The sequence below is a fragment of the Salvelinus namaycush genome, chromosome 13 (genome assembly GCF_016432855.1).
Source record: "Salvelinus namaycush isolate Seneca chromosome 13, SaNama_1.0, whole genome shotgun sequence".
Taxonomy (NCBI): Eukaryota; Metazoa; Chordata; class Actinopteri; order Salmoniformes; family Salmonidae; genus Salvelinus; species Salvelinus namaycush.
The window spans coordinates 26727336-26752354 of record NC_052319.1 but is presented as its reverse complement, the minus strand read 5'-3'; the positions used below and the strand labels follow the sequence as shown (position 1 = coordinate 26752354).

Sequence of the window (25019 nt, the reverse complement as noted above, 5' to 3'; positions counted from 1 at the left end):
GTGAAGAGCACCAGTCCCTCCTGCAGCAAAGCACACCCATAAAGTGATGCTGCCACCCCCGTTCTTCACGGTTGGGATGGTGTTCTTTGGCTTGCAAGCCTCCCCCTTTTTCCTCCAAACATAACGATGGTCATTATGGCCAAACAGTTCTATTTTTGTTTCATCAGATCAGAGGACATTTCTTCAAGAAGTACGATCTTTGTCCCCATGTGCAGTTGCAAACCACAGTCTGGCTTTTGTATGGCATTTTTGGAGCAGTGGCTTCTTCCTTGCTGAGCGGCTTTTCAGGTTATGTCGATATAGGACTCGTTTTACTGTGGATATAGATACTTTCTACCTGTTTCCTCCAGCATCTTCACAAGGTCCTTTGCTGTTGTTCTGGGATTGATTTGCACTTTTCACACCAAACTACATTAATTTCTAGGAGACAGAACGCGTCTCCTTCCTGAGCGGTATGACGGCTGCGTGATCCCAGGGTGTTTATACTTGAGTACTATTGTTTGTACAGATGAACGTGGTATCTTCAGGAATTTGGAAATTGCTCCCAAGGATGAACCAGACTTGTGGAGGTCTACAATTTTTTTTCTGAGGTCTTGGCAGATATCTTTTAATTATCCCATGATGTCAAGCAAAGAGGCACTGAGTTTGAAGGTAGGCCTTGAAATACATCCACAGGTACACCTCCAATTGACTCAAATTATGTCAATTAGCCTATCAGAAGCTTCTAAAGCCATGGCATCATTTTCTGGAATTTTCGAAGTTAAAGGCACAGTCAACTTTGTGTATGTAAACTTCTGACCCACTGGAATTGTGATACAGTGAATTATAAGTCTGTAAACAATTGTTGGAAAAATGTGTCATGCACAAAGTAGATGTCCTAACCGACTTACACTTAACAAACTATAGTTTTGGCATGTAAACTTCCGACTTCAACTGTATATAGCCTCGTTATTGTTATTTTGTGTTACTTTTTATTCTTTATTACTTTAATTTATGTGGTCAATATTTTCTTAAATCTTCTTGAACTGCACTGTTAAGGTCTTGTAAATAAGCATTTCACGGTAAGGTCTACAGTTGTTGTGTTCAGCGCATGTGACAAATAAAGTTTGATTTGAGTGAGTGTCAGTAAGGAGAGGGGGTGAGAGCGGGTCAGTAAGGAGAGGGGGTGAGAGCGGGTCAATAAGGAGAGGGGGAGAGAGCGGGTCAATAAGGAGAGGGGGAGAGAGCGGGTCAATAAGGAGAGGGGGAGAGAGCGGGTCAATAAGGAGAGGGGGAGAGAGCGGGTCAATAAGGAGAGGGGGAGAGAGCGGGGGTCTATAAGGAGAGGGGGAGAGAGCGCGGGTCTATAAGGAGAGGGGGAGAGAGCGCGGGTCTATAAGGAGAGGGGGAGAGAGCGCGGGTCTATAAGGAGAGGGGGAGAGAGCGCGGGTCTATAAGGAGAGGGGGAGAGAGCGCGGGTCTATAAGGAGAGGGGGAGAGAGCGCGGGTCTATAAGGAGAGGGGGAGAGAGCGCGGGTCTATAAGGAGAGGGGGAGAGAGCGCGGGTCTATAAGGAGAGGGGGAGAGAGCGCGGGTCTATAAGGAGAGGGGGAGAGAGCGCGGGTCTATAAGGAGAGGGGGAGAGAGCGCGGGTCTATAAGGAGAGGGGGAGAGAGCGCGGGTCTATAAGGAGAGGGGGAGAGAGCGCGGGTCTATAAGGAGAGGGGGAGAGAGCGCGGGTCTATAAGGAGAGGGGGAGAGAGCGCGGGTCTATAAGGAGAGGGGGAGAGAGCGCGGGTCTATAAGGAGAGGGGGAGAGAGCGCGGGTCTATAAGGAGAGGGGGAGAGAGCGCGGGTCTATAAGGAGAGGGGGAGAGAGCGCGGGTCTATAAGGAGAGGGGGAGAGAGCGCGGGTCTATAAGGAGAGGGGGAGAGAGCGCGGGTCTATAGGGAGAGGGGGAGAGAGCGCGGGTCTATAGGGAGAGGGGGAGAGAGCGCGGGTCTATAGGGAGAGGGGGAGAGAGCGCGGGTCTATAGGGAGAGGGGGAGAGAGCGCGGGTCTATAGGGAGAGGGGGAGAGAGCGCGGGTCTATAGGGAGAGGGGGAGAGAGCGCGGGTCTATAGGGAGAGGGGGAGAGAGCGCGGGTCTATAGGGAGAGGGGGAGAGAGCGCGGGTCTATAGGGAGAGGGGGAGAGAGCGCGGGTCTATAGGGAGAGGGGGAGAGAGCGCGGGTCTATAGGGAGAGGGGGAGAGAGCGCGGGTCTATAGGGAGAGGGGGAGAGAGCGCGGGTCTATAGGGAGAGGGGGAGAGAGCGCGGGTCTATAGGGAGAGGGGGAGAGAGCGCGGGTCTATAGGGAGAGGGGGAGAGAGCGCGGGTCTATAGGGAGAGGGGGAGAGAGCGCGGGTCTATGGGGAGAGAGAGCGGGGTCTATAGGGAGAGAGAGCGGGGTCTATAGGGAGAGAGAGCGGGGTCTATAGGGAGAGGGGGAGAGAGAGCGGGGTCTATAGGGAGAGGGGGAGAGAGAGCGGGATCTATAGGGAGAGGGGGAGAGAGAGCGGGATCTATAGGGAGAGGGGGAGAGAGAGCGGGATCTATAGGGAGAGGGGGAGAGAGAGCGGGATCTATAGGGAGAGGGGGAGAGAGAGCGGGATCTATAGGGAGAGGGGGAGAGAGAGCGGGATCTATAGGGAGAGGGGGAGAGAGAGCGGGATCTATAGGGAGAGGGGGAGAGAGAGCGGGATCTATAGGGAGAGGGGGAGAGAGAGCGGGATCTATAGGGAGAGGGGGAGAGAGAGCGGGATCTATAGGGAGAGGGGGAGAGAGAGCGGGATCTATAGGGAGAGGGGGAGAGAGAGCGGGATCTATAGGGAGAGGGGGAGAGAGAGCGGGATCTATAGGGAGAGGGGGAGAGAGAGCGGGATCTATAGGGAGAGGGGGAGAGAGAGCGGGATCTATAGGGAGAGGGGGAGAGAGAGCGGGATCTATAGGGAGAGGGGGAGAGAGAGCGGGATCTATAGGGAGAGGGGGAGAGAGAGCGGGATCTATAGGGAGAGGGGGAGAGAGAGCGGGATCTATAGGGAGAGGGTCAATACGGAGAGAGGGAGAGGGAGAGGGTCAATCGGGAGAGGGAGAGGGTCAATCGGGAGAGGGAGAGCGAGAAAGAGGGTCAGTAAGGAGAAAGGGGGAGGGGGTCAATACAGAGAGGGGGAGGGGGTCAATACAGAGAGGGAGGGAGAGAGAGAGAGTATATAAGTGGTGAGAGAGAAAAAACTAAGTGATATAGAAGGGAGTATAGAGAGAAACATAAGAGGTGCAGTTTTTGTATAAGGATTTGTCTTTTTTTGTGGTCCTAGCTGATAGCTCCTCTCTTGGCCTGTGTGTTGGTATGTTACTGCTTCACTGGGGATTCCATTCTGCGTACACAGGTAGATGGAATTATTGGATGGGCGGTTGTTAGAATTTTTCATTCAGCCAGTCACCATGTTATGTCTATACCTTCTCCCTCGTCATATGGAGTGGATCTAAGCGGATCTTGTGGGAGGATTCAATAGAGAGTGGATCCCAGAGAGGAACTCATGCCGTCTTTAATCTCTTGGGTCGGAGACAGAGACCGTGTTTGACAACTCTGGCTCTGTGGCGCCTCTGGACTGCACAGTGATATGGCTCGATCTGATGCAACGCACGCATGCCAACTCGTAAGCATGCAGGCACGCACGCTCACACGTACACACAGCAAACACCGCTGAGGGGTGTGAAAGCATCCAGTTTTCCAGAAAGTTCCCATACTATAAGTCCTCACCACTCTCAATGTTCTCCAGCACAAATAACCAATAACTCAGGGAAGTGTAATCAGTCTTTGCAAACACTCCAGAACAAGAGGCCTTCCCGTGTTTGTGCATGTGTGTGTACCAATGGGTCATTTCCAGGATCTTTTTTTGCCTTTTGTTATTGCTGTGGAGAGCTTGTTTTCTCTGGGTCAACTGTAATCGGCTCTGCTCATGCTGGCAGCCTCTCTACCAACCTCTCTGTCTGTTAAATATCTCTAAATTCTCTCTGTCTATGTTAAAGGCCTCTGTTCGTCTCTCTGTCTACATATTAAGGCCTCTTTCTTGCTCTGCCACAGACATCCTGCTGCGTGCTGGCTAACTGCAGCTGTAAGCCGGAGACAACACCAGAAGTCTGTTTTAATGAGGTTCAAACTGTTTTGGAGGAGTTCTGATCTGTTTTGGAAAGGCTTTGGATTGTTTTCCAGCATTTTGTTTAACTGCTCATGTAAACCAGGGAGGGAACACCAACATCCTGTTTTTATGAGGGGTTTTGGGCTGTCGTGCTGGACTGAACTGAATTAGATTGGGACTGTGTGTTTTATGTTTTGCAGAAGTACGAAAGTGTTTATGGGAAAGCTAATGAGTAGTTTTTTACAGTACAGTAGTGTTGCACGGTATACTGAAACTTCTGTACTTTTTTCGATGCTAGAACATGAAAAACGGTTCGGTACCAGAATTTCTGTTACTTTCGGTACTTCCCTCAAATGTGTCTCACAGATCAAGTCTGTATCAGATAAAGCTGATGTCCCCTTTATAGCGCATGTGCCTGTTCCGCTTAGCTTGCACTGGGAGACCGGGCTGCATCATGTTATGTCCCCACACATGCCACACAGAAGTTAACACACTTCAATAATGCAACATGGCATGTAGACATGTTAAAACAGTTCATTACTGTTCGCAAAACAGGCTAGAACACTTTACAATGCAAGAAGATGCCGGTATCTTCTAGCTTTGTAGACTAACCTTCCTTGCTTACTTACAGCTGAAGCTAACATCAATTCACTACCCTAGTACTTTGTTTTTGATAATATGTAAATCAAATCACAATATGCTGATTTCAAAGCTGATTGCCACCAAAACTTTATAAATTCTCTCTCTCGCTCTCATATGATCTCTCTCTCATATGATCTCTCTCTCGCTCTCTCATATGATCTCTCTCTCATATGATCTCTCTCTCTCATATGATCTCTCTCTCTCATATGATCTCTCTCTCTCATATGATCTCTCTCTCATATGATCTCTCTCTCTCATATGATCTCTTTCTCTCATATGATCTCTCTCTCTCATATGATCTCTCTCTCTCATATGATCTCTCTCTCTCATGATCTATTGCCTCAGTGAAAGTGTGAATAGGGCTCCGACGGGCCCCACCCCTCTTGCCTCGTGAATGACGTCAAGTCCCAAATGGAAGGGAAACAGATTGTTTGTAATTTGTAACCCCGTGAAATCAGCCAAAACAAGCACAATAACTTGATGCAAGCAAAAACTCCTATTGGATATGCATTCACCTGTATATTGTGAATAGGCCTACGCTACATTTTGATTTACCCAGTTTATTGATAGATTTACCATTCAAATAAATTATTACCATTGTGTTATGTAGTTTAAATATCTATCTTTTTTTCAACTAGGCAAGACAGTTATGAAAAAATTCTTATTTATAATGACGGCCTAACCCGGACGACGCTGGGACAATTGTGCGCCGCTCTATGGGACTCCCAATCACGGCCGGTTGTGATACAGCCTGGAATCAAACAAGGGTCTGTAGTGACTAGGGTTGCACATTTTGGGGAACATTCAGAGGTGGAAACTTTCTGTGGGAATTAACAGGAATATATGTGAAATAATTGAAATATATGCTAATTAATATTAATACCATTTAAATGTAGATGTTTTTTGCATTAGATATAATTATCATATCATATGGAAACAGAAACATAAACCTTTTACCTTATCATAGACAAATTGCAAATTATTAAATCTTTCCAATAGAAAAAAACGATTTAGTTACGAATTGAACTTTAATTAAATGAGTTGACTCTTCACATGGGATGATTTCACTGAACAACAAAAGAAAGGGAATGTTGAATGATCCCCAATGATCCATCGCATCTCCCAAAAACGTTTTCAACATACATCTGTAAAATGATAGTCTGGAGACTAAAGCTTTGGTTTTCTTCCTCTCAGGCTTCCATGTCTTCTCCCTGGACCTTCTCAATGTCCACCTCTTGAACATCAGACTCTGATGCCTCATCTTCACTGTCACTTTCCAACCTTGTTGAGGATAGCAAGTCTGGCTCAAAATGCCCAAAATTTGCCTGGATGGCCACCAATTTTTCGAAACTTGTATTGGTCAGCCTGTTGCGTGCTTTGGTGTGTGTGTGTTCCCAAACAAGGACCAGTTGCGCTGTGAGGCGGTTGATGTTGATGGGATTTGGTGGATGATGGAGGCAACAGGGAAAAGAGCCTGAGATCCACAAAGTCCCTTCCGCCAGGTGGTTGATGATATGTTGGCACGACTGCCATATTGCATCTCCATCCCAAATCCCTTGCTTGGAAGTGTACTTCGCCAGACTGCCAAGAACCTTGCCCTCATCCATGCCAAGGTGGTGAGATACGGTAGTGATGACACCATAGGCCTTGTTGATCTCTGCACCAGACAGGATGCTCTTGCCAGCATACTTGGGGTCCAACATGTACGCTGCGGTGTGTATGGGCTTCAGGCAGAAGTCTTCACGCTTTTTGATCTGTTTCAGAACTGCAGTTACCTCTGCTTGGAGCAACAGTGAAGTGGGCAGGGCAGTATGGATTTCTTCTCTTACATTTGCAAGCAGAGTCTGAACATCAGACAGGATGGCATTGTCTCCCTCAATCCATGCAATGGCTACTGCTATAGGTTATAAAGTTACCACTCTCTCCCAAAAATACATCATCCAGGAGGATCCTCTTGATGGGGCTGTCCATATCGGCAGACTGTGATATGGCCATTTTTTGGAGAGACTCCTTCCCCTCCAGGAGACCGTCAAACATGTTGCTGGGCAGCTTCAACGTGGTGCTCTTATTCATCTCACTTTGCTTGGTGAGGTAGATTGCTGCTATAACTTGATGACCCTTCACATACCTAAACATTTCCTTGGTTCTCTTGTAGTGTATCCATTGTTTTCAGTGCCATGATGTCCTTGAGGAGCAGATTCAGTGTATGAGCAGCACAGCCAATGGGTGTGATGTGAGGGTAGGACTCTTCCACTTTAGACCAAGCAGCCTTCATGTTTGCAGCATTGTCTGTCACCAGTGCAAATACCTTCTGTGGTCCAAGGTCATTGATGACTGCCTTCAGCTCATCTGCAATGTAGAGGCCGGTGTGTCTGTTGTTCCTTGTCTGATCTTGCAGAATACTGGTTTAGGGGTGGAGATGATTTAGTTAATTATTCTGGGCGAAGAACATTCAGAAATCTCTTCCAATACACATTGCCTGTGAGCATCAGAGGTGAACCAGTTGCGTACACAGCTCGAGCAAGACACTCATCAGCATTTCTTTGACTACGTTCCTCCATTGAGTCAAAAAAACCTTCTGATTCCAGGAGGACCATGAGCTATTGCTATTGATAAGGTGTCTGACTCATCATTTTCACCTCGATTAGAAGTAGAGGGACTATTGTCAGAGGTTGCTTGTTGTAAGTAAAATGTGTAAACAAAACAAACAAATACACTTCCATGTACAGATCAATAGTTAAGCAGTTAGATTAAACAACTCCTTTGTAAGATAAATGTTTTAAAATACAGGCGATTTAACACTGTTAGCAGGCTCAAGCAAGTTAAAACCCACATGGTAGCAAAAACTAACATTTTAAAACCCACATGGCAGAAATTGTTAACAATTTAGAAATTATTTAATCACACTTTGCTGTATGCTACTATTTACTAGTTAACAAAAAACCATGTATATCATATAAAATATATTCACCCCACCCAGTATTGTAATCAAAACTTACCAGAAAGCATGTAGTCCTTGGCTCAGACAGTGTAGTATTGTGGGCACAATAGCATCTCATTAGTGTGCAAGAGCTTGAGAATCAGCTGTACATGTGATGGAAGAATGCACTGTGCATGCAGAGGGTTGCAATTCCATTGAATTGCCTTATGTGTATCCCACAAAAAAGGTTCACTGTTATAAGCTCACTTTTTGGATGAATTTAAGCAAAATTCCCCAAATTCCCGGGCTTAACTTCCCATGGAAAATTTACCGGAAAGTATCCTTCCTTTTGCAACCCTAGTAGTGACTCCTCCAGCACTGAGATGCAGTGCCTTAGAACGCTAAAAACAGAGGTAAAAACAGAGTCAAATTGATTGTAGAATTGATTCATTAATGCAACATGGATGTTGACGTAAAACATGTCTAATGGAATGATGTTGAACTCATAAGATGCCCAACGATTTAACAGAGTAGTAGCTGAGTTTCTGTCTGGATCAAGTGTCATTCTGTGACTGGCTAATATGCTTTATTTTTTTGCTGTGTTATTGTCTTGGTATTGAGTATTGTGATACTATACCTTGTACCTAAACATTTCTGGTATCATGAAAACACTACAGCACATTACACACAAGCAATTACACACACTGAGTCATTTACATCTACTGTTAATATGAATATGTCAGGGATGGGCAACTTTGATGGGGGTGGGAGCCACAAAAAACTCCCCATGAGTGGCTGCAGTGGCTCGTGGGTCTGCGTACCCACATCCAGACCCCCCCCCCCCCCCCTCCCCCCCCCACCTTAAACATTGAGTTAAACATTTTAGCGGCCCCCCCTTGTGACAGCGAAGACAAAACAAACTTTTACAGCTAATATCCTGCTATTCTACAAATGTTGCAATAGGGTGGATGTTTGCAGTTTTTATGTTGATAACTGGTTATCAATTAATTTGACCATGTTTACTACACGTTTTGATACATAGTCAAGCAGCTAACTTACCAATCTAAAAATGTTTGCTGACAAATTTCAAAATTGCACTTGTGTATTCTGTTATTCTAACTCTCAACAGTAAGTTGAAACCCTGACTGAGCCCCCCCCATCCCTGGAATATGTCATTACATTCTTAGAATGCAGATAGTGCGCTTTGCCTTTACACTCTTAACCTTAATTGATTTAAAATTATTCAAAAAGCTTATGTTTACATAAGAATATAGACAAGGTCTTTCTCCTGTTGGGTATAACCATGTATAGTGCATTCGGAAATTATTGACACCCCATAACTTTATCCACATTTTGTTCCGTTAAAGCCTTATTCTAAAATTGATTAAATAAATAGAAAATCCAAATTTAATCAACACACAATACCCCATAATGACAAAGCAAAAACATGTTTTTAGATTTTTTTGCAAACGTATTAGAAATAAAATACAAATATTTTCACATAAGTATTCAGACCCTTTGCTATGAGACTCGGAATTGAGCTCAGATGCATCCTGTTTCCATTGATCATCCTTGATGTTTCTACAACTTGATTGGAGTCCACCTGTGGTAAACTCATTTATTTTGACATGATTTGGAAAAACACACACCTGTCTATATAAGGTCCCACAGTTGACCGTGCATGTCAGTGCAAAAACCAAGCCACGGGGTCAAATGAATTGTCCGTAGAGCTCTGAGACAAGATTGTATCGGCACAGATTTGGGTAAGGGTACCAAAACCTTTCTGCAGCATTGAAGGGAGCCAAGAACACAGTGGGCTCAATCGTTCTTAAATGGAAGAAGTTTGGAACCATCAAGACTCTTCCTAGAGCTGGCCGCCCAGCCTAACCGAGCAGTCGGGGAAGAAGGGCCTTGGTCAGGGAGGTGACCAAGAACCTGATGGTCACTCTGACAGAGCTCCAGAGTTCCTCTGTGGAGATGGGAGAACCTTCCAGAAAGACAACCATCTCTGCAGCACTCTACTAATTAGGCCTTTATGATATAGTGGCCAGACAGAAGCCACTCTTCAGTAAAAGGCACAAGACAGCCCACTTGGAGTTTGCCTAAAGTCACCTAAAGGACTCTGACCATGAGAAACAAGGTTCACTAGTCTGATGAAACCAAGATTGAACTATTTAGCCTGAATGCCAAGCGTCACGTCTGGAGGAAACCTGGCACCATCCCTACGGTGAAGCATGGTGGTGGCAGCATCATGCTGTGGGGGATGTTTTTCAGCAGCAGGGACTGGGAGAATTGTCAGGATTGAGGGACAGATTAACAGAGCAAAGTACAGAGATCCTTGATGAAAACCTGCTCCAGAGTTCTCAGGACCTCCGACTGGGGCGAAGGTTCACTTTCCAACAGGACAACGACTCTAAGCACACAGCCAAGACAATGCAGGAGTGGCTTCGGAACAAGTCTCTGGATGTCCTTGAGTGGCCCAGCCAGAGCCCGGACTTGAACCCAACTGAACATCTCTGGAGAGACCTGGAGAGGGTTTTATAAATAAGCATCAACCAGTGGGTCTTGCGACGGGTATACAGAGAGAACCAGTATACAGAGGAGTATAGAGTGCAGTGATGTGTCTTATAAGGAGCATTGGTGGCAAATCTGATGGCCGAATAGTAAAGAACATCTAGCCGCTCGAGCACCCTTACCTGCCGATCTATAAATTGTCCGTAATCTAGCATGGGTAGGATGGTCATCTGAATCAGGATCATACCCAAGAAGACTCGAGGCTGTAATCGCTGTCAAAGGTACTTCAACAAAGTACTGAGTAAAGGGTCTGAATACTTATGTAAATGTGATATTTCATTGTTTTTTAATACATTTGCAAAAATATCTAAAAACCTGTTTTTGCTTTGTTGTCATGGGATATTGTGTGTAGATTGATGGGGGAAAAACAATTGAATCCATTTTACAATAAGGCTGTAAAGTAACAATGTGGAAAATAAATCTAGATTTCTGAATACTTTCCGTATGCACTTCCTGATTCTACCAGTGAAATGAAAATGTTCTAGCTTGTGGTTTGGATAATTGTGATGTTTATGATAAAAACGTAATGTTGTTAATATAGTAATGACTATAGGCCGTGGCAGAGCCATGGTGATATTCCCCTTTTAAGGAAATGGGTTCAGTTGGTATGGGGTCGTATTCATGTATATTAGAGTACATGACACAAGGTCCATCACACATCTGACACTTTTTTAAATTGAAGTTTCCATCCAAGTGGATCGTCGTCAGGTCTAGATTGTAGACACTCTGGACATCCTATGTATCGCTCTTTGATCTGCATCTCTCTGCTGGTGTGTAATATAATACCTCTGTGTGTTTGTGTCCACAGTCGGAACCAGCTGTGTGCTCTGCCAGCCTCCCTGTGTGGGTTACCCCTACGAGTCCTCATTGCCAGCAACAACAAACTGGTGTGTATACCTGAGGCCATCGGACAGCTCAGGAGCCTCATGGAGCTGGTAAGAGATTATCTTTCTCTCTCTCTTGTGTGTGTGCCAGTCTCTGACTCAGCTCTTAGTTTCCTGTGTGAGCTCCTAGCCAGGCCTTATGTAACTGTTCTGTTCTCCACTGAGGGGTGAAATTAATGGAACCGGCCCTCATGCAGCTAGAGCAGGGAAGGAGAGGAGAGGGGAGACATTGTCTGACTTCATGTGAGGAGACAGGGAAGAACAGTGGGATAGGGAGCATTTAATATGGATGTGTTATGAGCCATACAAACCCCTAGTCCTTAACGTAGCTCTTGTACACAAGGGGCGACTAACCATCCTCCTGGAGAGTTACTGGGTGAGCAGACCAGCCCTTCTCTAACACACCTGATTCTCTTATCTGCAACTCATCAGGACCATGATTAGATAAATCAGGTGTGTTTGAACAGGGCTGGAACAAAATCCTGCACACTCATCAGTAAAGCGTTAGTTGTGTGTGAGTTAACTCAGTGTGTTGTGCCCCCTACAGGATGTGAGCTGTAATGAGATCACTGCTCTGCCCCGTCACATCGGCCGACTCAAGGCCCTCAGAGAACTCAACGTCCGCAGAAACCTGCTCTGTGTCCTACCTGAAGGTGAGTTTAGACCCATTAAACCATATTACCTGCCATATGTCTTTCCTGTAAGTGAGTTTTGATACCTAAGGAAGTGTTTTCCAGATGGGTCACGAAGAGACTCGGATGTTTTGTCGCAGCTGGGTCATGTCCGGGTTGTGTTTGGAAACAATCGTTTGTTTATTTAGCTGATTTTGGTGGATCACAGAATATTTAGGGAACCAGTTACCTAAAGAGGAATTCTATGTTTGTCTTTGAATTACAATCTGTGGAAACTATGAGAATAGAAAGGTTCAGAACTTTTGTAAAGCAACACAGTTGAAAAATATATGGCAAATCGAAATCAAACTGGATGGACATCAGAAATAGATGGGAGAGGTTGAGGGTAGAGGAAGGACAAGCCAAAAAACAAACAAAATATAACTATTGTAAAATAGATTGTGTCCTTAAAATGTACCGTCGTATGAAAAGGTTTGGGCACCCCTCTGAGGCTGCATAATAATTTACTCTGTCGTCACAGAAAATGATCACAGTGGCATGCCATTCATTTTCTAATAAAAGCTGAGTACTGGGGTATTGTCCAGACAAAGATTTTTAGTGTAGCAATATTAAGTTGTATGAAATTATATCAGATGTGAAAAATAGGCTATGCAAAAATGTGGGCACCCTTGTCATTCTGTTGATTTGAATATCTGTAACTACTTAGCACTGATTAATTGGAACACACAATTGGTTTGGTGAGCTCATTAAGCCTTGAACAAGCCTTGAACAACTCTCAAATGACCTGAAAACAAAGATTGTTCAACATTATGTTTTAGAGGAAGGCTACAAAAAGCTATCGCAGAGATTTAAGCTGTCAGTGTCCACTGTGAGGAACATAGTGAGGAAATGGAAGACCACAGGCACAGTTCTTGTTAAGGCCAGAAGTGGCAGGCCAAGTAAAATATCGGAGAGGCAAAGGCGAAGGATGGTGAGAACGGTCAAAAACAGCCCACAGACCACGTCCAAAGACCTACAACATCATCTTGCTGCAGATGGTGTCACTGCATCGTTCAACAATTCAGCGCACTTTGCACAAGGAGAAGCTGTATGGGAGAGTGATGCGGAAGAAGCCTTTCCTGCACACATGCCACGTCACAGAGTCGCTTGAGGTATGCAAACGCACATTTGGAGAAGCCAGCTTCATTTTGGAATAAGGTGCTGTGGACTGATGAAACAAAGATTGAGTTATTTGGTCATGACAAGGGACGTTATGCATGGCGGCAAAAGAACACAGCGTTCCAAGAAAAACACTTGCTACCCACAGTAAAATTTGGTGGGGGTTCCATCATGGTGTGGGGCTGTGTGGCCAGTGCCGGTACTGGGAATCTTGTTAAAGTTAAGGGTCGCATGGATTCCACTCAATATCAGCAGATTCTTGGGAATAATGTTGAATAATCAGTCACAAAGTTGAAGTTACGCCGGCGCTGGATATTTCAACAAGACAACGACCCAAAACACTGCTCAATCTATCCGGGCATTTATGCAGAGGAACAAGTACAATGTTCTGGAATGGCCATCCCAGTCCCCAGACCTGAATATCATTGAGAATCTGTGGGATGATTTGAAGCAGGCTGTCCATGCTCGGCAACCATCAAACCTAACTGAACTGGAGATGTTTTGTAAGGAGGAATGGTCCAAAATACCTTCATCCAGAATCCATACACTCATTAGAGGCTATGGGAAGCGTCTAGAGGCTGTTATTTTAGCAAAAGGAGGCTCTACTAAATATTGATGTGATTTTTCTATTGGGGTGCCCAAATTTATGCACCAGTCTAATTTTGTTTTGATGCATATTGCACATTTTTTGTTAATCAATAAGCCTCATTTCACTACTGAAATATTACTGTGTCCATCAGTTATTTGATAGATCAAAATGAAATTGCTGATCCTAACACCCAATTATTTATAAATGGAAATTGTCAGGGGTGCCCAAACGTGTTCATACGACTGTATATAGTGTGTGTATAAGCTGGAAGTAGAAGCCTAAGTGTTGTTCATTAGTTTACTTCAATTAGGGGAGGGGTGGTAGGGTTAGCGCAAAATAGTAATAAAGGAAAATATATTGTTAAAAGATGTGTGTGTGGATATATACAGTACCAGTCAAATGTTTGGACACACCCATTCTAGAGGTAGTTTTGAGTTGCGAACCGCCACAGGATTTATGGTCTTGGAATTTGAGGTTACAGTTAGGGCATCCCGCGGGACCCGCGTGTCCCGACAGAGATAATTGTGGCGCTATCTGCATTTTTCATGCTGCGGGCGGCGGGAGCAGGCAGTCAGACAGATGACTTTGCGATTTAAAATATTTTTGTTGTCCCGCGGATTATTTGGCAACTAATTTTTCTGCTTTGTATGCGTCAGCCTGAGCCTACCTATTGTATTAAAACACATACAGCATTATTCACACACAGAATTTGCTGCTTCAACTTCAGTAGCCCACCTCTCCTCTCCTAGTTGGGCGTGAGTCCAAGTGCACCTAGTATGTGTGGTCTCATTAATATAGAGTACGCTGCCTACATGGGCGGAGAATCGCGTGGCAGTTAACTTAAATATGAAAGTAACATAAATATGATTGTAATTTACTACAGTGTCTAAATAAATATTGATAATGAAAAGAAGTGGAGGCTGCTCAACCAACATGAGTCGAGGTGCAATCAAAAAATGTAACATTTAAAAGGAAAAGACACGTCGTGCTCATAGGTTAGGCTGCTATGGTGAGCGAGCATTGTGCCTTTTCATTTTCAATAAGTATTGATTACTCATGTATTTGTCTCTGCTGGCAAATCATCCTTCTAAAAAGGTAGGCTATATCCTATATGCAAAAGTAGCAATTGTAGCTGTCATCATTCTTGCTGCTCCAAGTTCAAGTTCAGTAGCCATACATTAGAGATCAGGTGTGTTGGTCTCAATTAAATAAAGTAGGCTATAGTATATACAGGTGTAGTTGCACTACATGACCAAAAGTATGTCGACACCTGCTTGTCAAATTTCAAAATCATGGACATTAATACGGAGATGGTCCCCCCTTTGCTGCTATAACATCCTCCACTCTTCTGGGAAGGCTTTCCTCTAGATGTTGGAACATTGCTGCGGGGACTTGCTTCCATTCATCCACGAGCACTGATGTTGGGCGATTAGGCCCGCAGTTGGGGTTCCAATTCATCCCAAAGGTGTTCGATGGGATTGAGGTCAGGGCTCTGCAGGCCAGTCAAGTTCTTCCATACCGATCTTGACAAACCATTTCTGTATGGACCTCGTTTTGTGCACGGGGGCATTGTCATGCTGGAACAGGAAAGGGCCTTCGCCGAACTGTTGCCACAATGTTGGAAGCACAGAATCGCCTAGAATGCCATTGTACAGTGCCTTTGGAGACTATTCAGACCCCTTGACATTTTCCACATTTTGTTACGTTACAGCCTTGTTCTAAAATTGATTAAATCGTTTTTTCCCATCAATCTACACACAATACCTCATAATGACAAAGCAAAAACAGGTTTTAGATTTTTTTGATAATTTATAAAATAAAAAAGGAAATATCACATTTACATAAAGTACTCAGACCTTTTACTCAGTACTTTGTTGAAGCACTTTTGACAGTGATTACAGCATCGAGTCTTCTTGTGTATGATGCTACAAGCTTGGCACACCTGTATTTGGGGAGTTTTTCCCATTCTTCTCTGCAGATCCTCTCAAGTTCGGTCAGGTTGGATGGGGAGCGTCGCTGGACACCTATTTTCAGGTCTCTCCAGAGCTGTTCAATCGGATTCAAGTTCGGGCTCTGGCTGGGCCACTCAAGGACATTGTTCCGAAGACTTGTTCCGAAGCCACTCCTGCTTTGTCTTGGCTGTGTGCTTAGGGTCGTTGTCCTGTTGGAAGGTGAACCTTCGCCCCAGTCTGAGGTTGTGAGCGCTCTGGAGCAAGTTTGCTCCGGGTCTGAAAACTTAAGTAAATAAGGTATTTCATTTGTAAATATTTCAAAAAACCTGTTTTCACTTTGTTATTCTGGGTTATTGTGTTTAGATTAATTAAGATTTGTATGTATTTAATACATTTTAGAATAAGGCTGTAATGTAACAAAATGTGGAAAAAGGCAGGGGTCTGAATACTTTCCGAATACACTGTACATCTTTATTTTCGGAATTGTCCGTAGAGATCCGAGACAGGATTGTGCCGAGGCACAGATCTGGGGAACGGTACCAAAACATTTCTGCAGCATTGAAGGTCCTCAAGAACACAGTGGCCTCATCATTCTTAAATGGAAAATGTTGGGAACCACCAAGACTCTTCCAAGAGCTGGCCGCCCAGCCAAACTGAGCAATTGGGGGAGAAGGACCTTGGACCTCGGAAGTGACCAAGAACCTGATGGTCACGCTGACAGAGTTCTAGAGTTCCTCTGTGGAGATGGGAAAACCTTCCAGAAGGACAATCATCTCTGCAACCAGGCCTATATGGTAGAATAGCCAGACGGAAGCCACTCTTCAGTAAAACGCACATGACAGCCCACTTGGAGTTTGCCAAAAGTCACCTAAATACTCTGAGAAACAAGATTGTCTGTTCTGATGAAACCAAGATTGAACTATTTGGCCTGACGTCTGGAGGAAACCTGGCACCATCCCTAATCAAGTCAAAACCAATTTTATTGGTCACATACACATGGTTAGCAGATGTTAATGCGATTGTAGCTAAATGCTTGTGCTTCTAGTTCCGACAGTGCAGTAATATCTAACAAGTAATCTAACAATTCCACAACAACTACCTAATACACACAAATCTAAAGGGCAAGAATAAGAAAATGTACATATAAATATATGGATGAGCGATGACCAAGCAGCATAGGCAAGATGCAATAGATGGTATAAAATACAGTATATAGCAATGGTGGTAGCAATGTAAGATATGTAAACATTAACGTGGCATTATTTAAAGTGACTAGTGATCCATTTATTAAAGTGGCCAATATTTCGAGTCTGTATGTAGGCAGCTGCCTCTCTGTGTTAGTGATGGCTGTTTAACTGTCTGATGGCCTTGACATAGAAGCTGTCTTTCAGTCTCTCTGTCCCAGCTTTGATGCACCTGTACTGACCTCGCCTTCTGGATGGCCTTCCTGTGACATCGGGTGCTGTAGGTGTCCTGGAGGGCAGGTAGTTTGCCCCCGGTGATGCGTTGTGCAGACCTCACCACCCTCTGGAGAGCCTTGTGGTTGAGGGAGGTGCAGTTGCCGTAGCAGGCGGTGAAACAGCCCGACAGGTTGCTCTCAATTGTGCGTCTGTAAAAGTTTGAAGGATTTAGGTGACAAGACAACCTCAGGAGGCTGAAGAAATGTGAAGAGGTGTTGTTGTGCCTTCTTCACCACACTGTCTGTGTGGGTGGACCATTTCAGTTTGTCCGTGATGTGTACGCCAAGGAACTTAAAACTTTCCACTTTCTCCACTGCTGTCCCATCGATGTGGATAGGCGGATGCTCCCTCTGCTTTTTCCTGAAGTCCACGATCAGCTCCTTTTGTTGATGTTGAGTGGCAGGTTGTTTTCCTGACACCACACTCTGAGTGCCCTCACCTCCTCCCTGTAGGCTGTCTCGTCGTTGTTGGTAATCAAGCCCACTACTGTTCCCTGCAAACTTGATGATTGAGTTGGAGGCGTGCATGGCCACGCATTCATGGGTGAACAGGGAGTACAGGAGGGGGCTGAGCACGCACCCTTGTGGGGTCCCAGTGTTGAGGATTAGCGAAGTGGAGATGTTGTTTCCTACCTTTACCACCTGGGGGCAGCCCGTCAGGAAGTCCAGGACCCAATTGCACAGGGAGGGGTTGAGACGCAGGGCCTCAAGCTTAATGATGAGCTTGAAGGGTACTATGGTGTTGAATGCTGAGCTGTAGTCAATGAGCAGCATTCTTACTTTGGTATTCCTCTTGTCCAGATGGGATAGGGCAGTGTGCAGTGTGATGGTGATTGCATCGCCTGTGGACCTGTTGGGGTGGTATGCAAATTGAAGTGGGTCTAGGGTGTAAGGTGGAGGTGATATGATCCTTAACTAGTATCTCAAAGCACTTCATGATGACAGAAGTGAGTGCTACGGGGTGATTGTCATTTAGGTCAGTTACCTTTGCCTTCTTGGGTACAGGAACAATGGTGGCCATCTTGAAGCATGTGGGGACAGCAGACTGGGATAAGTAGTGATTTAATATGTCCATAAACGTACCAGCCAGCTGGTCTGCGCATTCTCTGAGGACGCGGCTAGGGATGCCGTCTGGGCCAGCAACCTTACGGGGGTTAACACGTTTAATTATCTTACTCACGTCGGCCATGGAGAAGGAGAGGGGGGGCCCGCAGTCCTTGGTAGCGGGCCACGTCGGTGGCACTGTATTATCCTCAAAGCGGGCAAAGAAGGTGTTTAGTTTGTCTGGATGTAAGACATCTGTGTCCGTGGCTGGTTTTCTTTTTGTAGTCCGTAATTGCCTGTAGAACCTGCCACATACGTCTCGTGTCTGAGCCGTTGAATTGCGACTCCACTTTGTCCCTATACCGACATTTCGCTTGTTTGATTGCCTTGCGGATGAAATAACTACACTGTTTATATTCGGCCATATTCCCAGTCATCTTTCTATGGTTAAATGCAGTGGTTCACATTTTCAGTTTTGCGCGAATGCTGCCTACGGTGAAGCATGGTAGTGGCAGCATCATGCCGTGGGGATGTTTTTAAGCGGCAGGGACTGGGAGACTAGTCAGGATCAAGGCAAAGATGAACGGAACAAAGTACAGAGAGGTCCTTGATGAAAACCTGCTCCAGAGTTCTCAGGATCTCAAACTGGGGCGAAGGTTCACCTTCCAACAGGACAATGACCCTAAGCACACAGCCAAGACAAAGCCGGAGTGGCTTCGGGACAAGTCTCTGAATGTCCTTGAGTGGCCCAGCCAGATCCCGGACTTGAACCCGATCTAACAGCTCTGGAGAGACCTGAAATTAGATATGATAGAGGATCTGCAGAGAAGAATGGAAGAAACTCTCCAAATACAGGTGTGCCAAGCTTGTAGCATCATACTGTATCTAAAACAACTCGTGGCTGTAATCTCTGCCAAAGGTGCTTCAACAAAGTACTTAGTATAGGGTCTTTATACTTATGTAAATGTTATATTTATTGTCTTTTTTTTATTCATGTTTTTGTTTTTGCTAACATTTCTAAACCTGTTTTTGCTTTGTCATTCATGAGGTATTGTGTGTAGATTGAGGGGGAAAAAACAATTTAATCCTATTTAGAATATGGCTGTAAAGTTACAAAATGTGGGAAAAGTGAAGGGGTCTGAATACTTTCCGAATACACTGTACATGAAAATAAAGTTAATGAAAGTAGGGCCTATTTTAAACCGTTTTGATGGGTATTTTATTGGCAGTGTTCATAACGGTCAGTTACGCGGTTATTCAATTAAGTCATAGCTAACGTTCACTATAAATTGCGCGTGTGCACAAGAGATTACTTCCATGATTGCCGCGCTATATAGATCAACGTTTTTTCTGTGATCGACTCAACATTATATCAGCAACTTTCAATGCAACAAACCAAAAACAAATCTAACTTTGCAAGATTGAGTCTTTGATTTTCTTTTAGCCAGAGTGCAACGGAGTAGAATTCTAGTCTTCCAATCACCTGGGAGGGAATGGGTTTTTCAGATTTGATCCGCACGTGTGCACATTTGTTGATATTCTTTGCTAGTTAGCGAGTTATTAGCCCAGTTATAGATAAGTATAGGTCAGCAATGGGGTGTTACTGCTTCCTACAAGAGCACAAAACGTGTAGGCTACATTTCAAGTAGTCTTTGAAAAGCCAGTCAGGTAAAAAGCTTATGTCATAAAGGGGCAGTGTTGTATTTTGAGACAGGCTTGACTGTGCAAATAAGCCAATAAGCAGTGGGGTAGGCTACATTGTCTAATTCTCTGTATGGTAATGATAATTCATTATAATTGTTTTTTTGCATCCTGCAACACAATACAAATTAACCTAACCTAAAACCTATTTGGCCTATGGTGTCACAGACCAAGTAAAACATCATGAATTAATGTCAAGCCCTTTTATAATGTAAAAACGTGTTTAAAAGTCTCATGCAATGTAGGCCTGCATTGAACAGCACGTATAGGCTACTGTAGACTATAATCATAGAAATCAAAAGCTATTTACATGTGATAATGTTATGGGATTTGCTCCGTTTTGTTTTGTTGGTAGAACTACGTTATACTCAAATAGCCACAATGGCCTATCGGCTACTATCTAAAACTAAGGGTACAGCCTCAGTGTTCACTGTAAGCACGCTGCATGAGGCAAATGGTAGTTACACCAGATACTGACTGGTTTTCTGATCCCCGCCCCTACTTTTTTTTTTAAAGGTATCTGTGACCAACAGAGGCATATCTGTATTCCAAGTCATGTGAAATCCACAATAAAGGGCCTAATCAATTTATCTGAATTGACTGATTTCCTTATATGAACTATAACTCAGTAAAATCTTTGAAATTGTTGCATTTCGTGTTTATATTTTTGTTCAGTGGGTCTGTGATTTGGCTGGGCTCAGATATCAGTTACTTGGAATATAGTTCATAGTACCAATGTTCCCCCAAATTTTTTGGGGCACTGAGAAAATGTCTGGTCTTGTGAGCAGAAACTTGGTCATTGTGAGAATTTACACATCTCCTTCTCATAGAGGTTACCAGGCTGTTAATTGTGGCCTGTGGAATGTTGTCCCAGTCCTCTTCAATGGCTGTGCAAATGTAACAGTATAACTTTAGTCCGTCCCCTCGCCCCGACCCGGGCGCGAACCAGGGACCCTCTGCACACATCAACAACAGTCACCCACGAAGCATCGTTACCCATCGCTCCACAAAAGCCGCGGCCCTTGCAGAGCAAGGGGAACCACTACTTCAAGGTTTCAGAGCAAGTGAAGTCACCGACTGAAAGGCTGCTAGCGCGCACCACCGCTATCTAGCTAGCCATTTCACATCGGTTACACAAAGTTGCTGGATATTGTCAGGAACTGGAACACGCTGTCATACACGTCGATCCAGAGCATCCTAAACATGCTCAATGGGTGATATGTCTAGTGAGTATGCAGGCCATGGAAGAACTGGGACATTTTCAGCTTCCAGGAATTGTGTACAGATTGTGTAAAGGGGCCATGCATTATCATGCTGAAACATGAGGTGATGGCAGCGGATGAATGGCACAACAATGGGCTTCAGGATCTTGTCACTATCTTTGTGCACTCAAATTGCCACTGATAGAATGTAATTCTGTTCGTTGTCTGTAGCTTATGCCTACCCATACCATAACCCCACCGCCACCGTGGGGCACTCTGGTCACAATGTTGACATCAACAAACCGCTCGCCCACACGACGCCCAAACTGCCCGGTACAGTTGAAACAGGGATTAATCTATGAAGAGCACACTTCTCCAGCGTGTCAGTGGCCATCGAAGGTGAGCAATTGCCCACTGAAGTCGGTTACGACGCCAAACTGCAGTAGGTCAAGACCCTGGTAAGGACGACGAGCACGCAGATGAGCTTCCCTGAGACTTTCTGACAGTTTGTTCAGAAATTCTTCTGTTGTGCTAACCCACAGTTTCATCAGCTGTCCAGGGGCCTTGTCTCAGACGATCCCGCAGGTGAAGAAGCCGGATTTGGAGGTCCTGGGCTGGCATGGTTACACATGATCTGCTGCGGCAGGTTGGACGTACTGCCAAATTCTCTAAAACGACATTGGAGGCAGTTTATGGTAGAGAAATTAACATGAAATTCTCTGGCAACAGATCTGGTAGACATTCCTGTAGTCAGCATGCCAATTGCACGCTCCCTCAACTTGGAACGTCTGTGGCATTGTGTTCTGTGACAAAACTGCACATTTTAGAGCAGGGGTGGGCAACTCCAGTCCTCGAGGGCCTGATTGGTGTCACACTTTTTCTCCATCCCTAGCAAACACAGCTGATTTTATCAAATTGCATTCTAAACTGAAGATCATGATTAGGTGTTTATTCTAGTCAGGTGTGTTAGCTGGGGCTGGGGAAAAACTGTGACACCAATCAGGCCCTCGAGGACTGGAATTGCCCACCCCTGTTTTAGTGACCTTTTATTGTACCCAGCACAAGGTGCGCCTGTGTAATGATCATGCTGTTTAATGAGCGTCTTGATATGCCACACCTGTCAGATGGATGGATTATCTTGGCAATGGAGAAAAGCTCACTAAGAGGGATGCAAACAAATGTGTGCACAAAATTTGAGAGCAATAAGGTTTTTGTGCGTATGGAACATTTCGGGAATGTTTTATTTCAACTCATGAATCATGGGACCAACACTTTTACATTTTGCGTTTTTTATATTTTTGTTCAGTGTATGTCTGTCTCAAACATATATATGATGTCTATGATCCAGTCTCCTGGTATGTCTTAGGGCCTAGGGGTATTGTAGCAGTGGTCTTTGTGGTTTGAGAGGTCTAGTAGAGTAAAAGACGTCTGTGACAGGACAGCTCTTTAAGTCCCAGAGACGCCACCCACCATCTGTCAGAACCTCTCGTTGTCTGAATGATGGACGAGAGTATTTTTACGACCAGTCTTACTAAATATTTTCCTCGTGTGCGTCTCTGTTGCAGATTTACAGAAAGTGCTTTATGATCCCGCTGCAGATGCTCCATCCTCTCTGGGTTTGATTGATGAGCCTTAATCTGGCCAGGACGCTCGACTCCGTTAGTGGAGGACAGGAGAGGAGATAGTGGATTGGATGAGAGCCCTGGGGAGGAGGGGATGTTGGGAAATCAGGTTTTAGATGAATGGTTGTTGAACTTTCGGGGCGTCCCTCCCCAAATGTCTTTTTGTTGAGACCTCCTTACTGGACCACCAAGGCACTGAAGTATTTTAGTCGTCTTGCCTTAGAGGTTTACTGAAGGTTTTTGGAAATTCCTATGGTTACTGATTCAGTATGTCAGTGGTTTCCAAACTTTTTATAGTCCCGTACCCCTTCATTCAACCTCCAGCTGCATACCCCCTCTAGCACCAGGGTCAGCGCACTCTCAAATGTAGTTTTTTGCCATCATTCTACGCCTGCCACACACACACACTATACGATACATTTATTAAACATAAGAATGAGTGTGAGTTTTTGTCACAACCCAGCTCGTGGGAAGTGACAAAGAGCTCTTATAGGACCAGGGCACAAATAATAATAATCAATTATTTTGCTCATTATTTAACCATCTTACATATAAAACCTTATTTGGGGCCTCCTGAGTTGTGCAGTGGTCTAAAGCACTGCATCGCAGTGCTAGCTGTGCCGCTAGAGAGTCTGGGTTCGAGTCCAGGCTCTGTCGCAGCTGGCCGTGACCGGGAGACCCATGGGGTGGCGCACAATTGGCCCAGCGTCGTCCGGATTAGGGGAGGGTCTGGCCGGCAGGGATGTCCTTGTTCCATCGCGCACTAGTGGCGGGCCGGGCGCAGTGCAGGCTGACACGGTCGCCAGGTGTACGGTGTTTCCTCTGACACATTGGTGCGGCTGGCTTCCGGGTTAAGTGGGCATTGTGTCAAGAAGCAGTGCGGCTTGGTTGGGTTGGGTTTCGGAGAACGCACAGCTCTCGACCTTCGCCTCTACCGAGTCCGTACGGAAGTTGCAGCGATGAGACAAGACTGTAGCTACCAATTGGATACCATGAAAAGGGGGTAAATAAAAAAATATATTATTATTAAAACCTTATTTGTTCATCGAAATTGTGAATTACTCACCACAGGTTAATGAGAAGGGTGTGCTTGAAAGGATGCATATAACTCTGCAATGTTGTGTTGGAGAGAGTCTCAGTCATAAATCATTTCCCACACACAGTCTGTGCCTGTATTTAGTTTTCATACTAGTGAGGGTCCACTCTCACATACGCTACCAGTCAAAAGTTTTAGACCACCTACTCATTCAAGGGTTTTTCTTTATTTTTACTATTATTCTACATTGCAGAGTAATAGTGAAGCCATCAAAACTATGAAATACCACATATGGAATCATGTAGTAACTGAAAACTGTTAAACAAATCAAAATGTATTTTATATTTGAGATTCTTGAAAAAGCCACAAATGTAAAAGAATGTGAATCACATTTTTATTTGGGGTACCCCCGACGGCATTGCGTGTACCCCAGTTTGGGAATACCTGCAGTAGGTGATATAGATTCTGAAAATATTGTCTGGAGGTTGAAATCCTGTTGTAGAAAATGCTGGTAAAGTTCTTGAAAGCTGGAATTGATTTACTGTACTATTCAGAATGAGATCTCCCTTTTTAGACTGAATGATAGTAGAAGTCCCTCATAAGTTATTTTAAGGGGTGACCTTGAGGGAAGAGGATGTGACAGACTTTCTTATTTCAGCTAATTAAGAAAAGTAGAATACTGGTTGGTTAAAAAAAGTATATTTGGAGCTCACCCTCATGTCCTCCAAGCCAAGATTTATCTTTGTCATCTCAGCGATTTTAATTATAAAAGGTTGTCAGAGAGATATAGTCGTCATTGTTTCGCTTGAATTTCGACCTTTTCAGGAATGTGTTGCTGGCACAGAATCTCTGAGACTCTCTAGCTCTGTCTGTTACTCTTTCTCTCCTAGCTAGCACGTAACGTTCTGAGAAGCATGTGTTTTGTTAGAGCTTTGTGAGAGCTTGCTTGTCCTGTGATTATTTTGCATACAACCCTCCCACAAACTTATGGGAGTGGTGCAGGATACCCAGCTAGCTCATAACGTTCTGAGAACCATATGTTTCTTAGCTGAGAATTTCTGTACTTCAGCATAAGGTTTCCTCATGGTTCTATTTAGAGTCATGTTCTCATAATTTCTGTGCTTGGAGTTGAAAACATTTAACCCAAACTAAGCTAACGGTGTTATAAAAAGTCTTATTGAAACATGTTCTCAATGTTATTTAATGACCTTCCAATAACCTATAATTACCGTTCTCAGAACATTAATAAAACTTGGGCTGTTAATATATTTACTATATTTCTCCCTCTGTCATTGATCTTTCACTGTCTGTTTTCTCTGTCTGATTTAAGGACTACTTTATCCAATGTTACCCATTTAAATGCATATGATACGACAACAGTACACCAGTAACACCCAGCCTAATAGCTGCTATTTAGTTTATCAGTATTTTCCAATGTTGTGAT

At 44.5% G+C, this 25019-nt stretch overlaps 1 protein-coding gene across 3 annotated transcripts in view; it reads left to right on the top strand.

Annotated features, from left to right (window-relative positions):
* Positions 1-25019, top strand: part of LOC120058382 (leucine-rich repeat and calponin homology domain-containing protein 1-like) — a 111803-nt gene that overhangs the window by 46033 nt on the left and 40751 nt on the right. For all 3 annotated transcript variants that reach the window (XM_039007007.1, XM_039007006.1, XM_039007005.1), the window contains exons 3-4: positions 11105-11231; positions 11728-11833. In XM_039007007.1, the coding sequence (XP_038862935.1) occupies positions 11105-11231; positions 11728-11833 (233 nt within the window). The remainder of the gene's footprint in view (positions 1-11104; positions 11232-11727; positions 11834-25019) is intronic.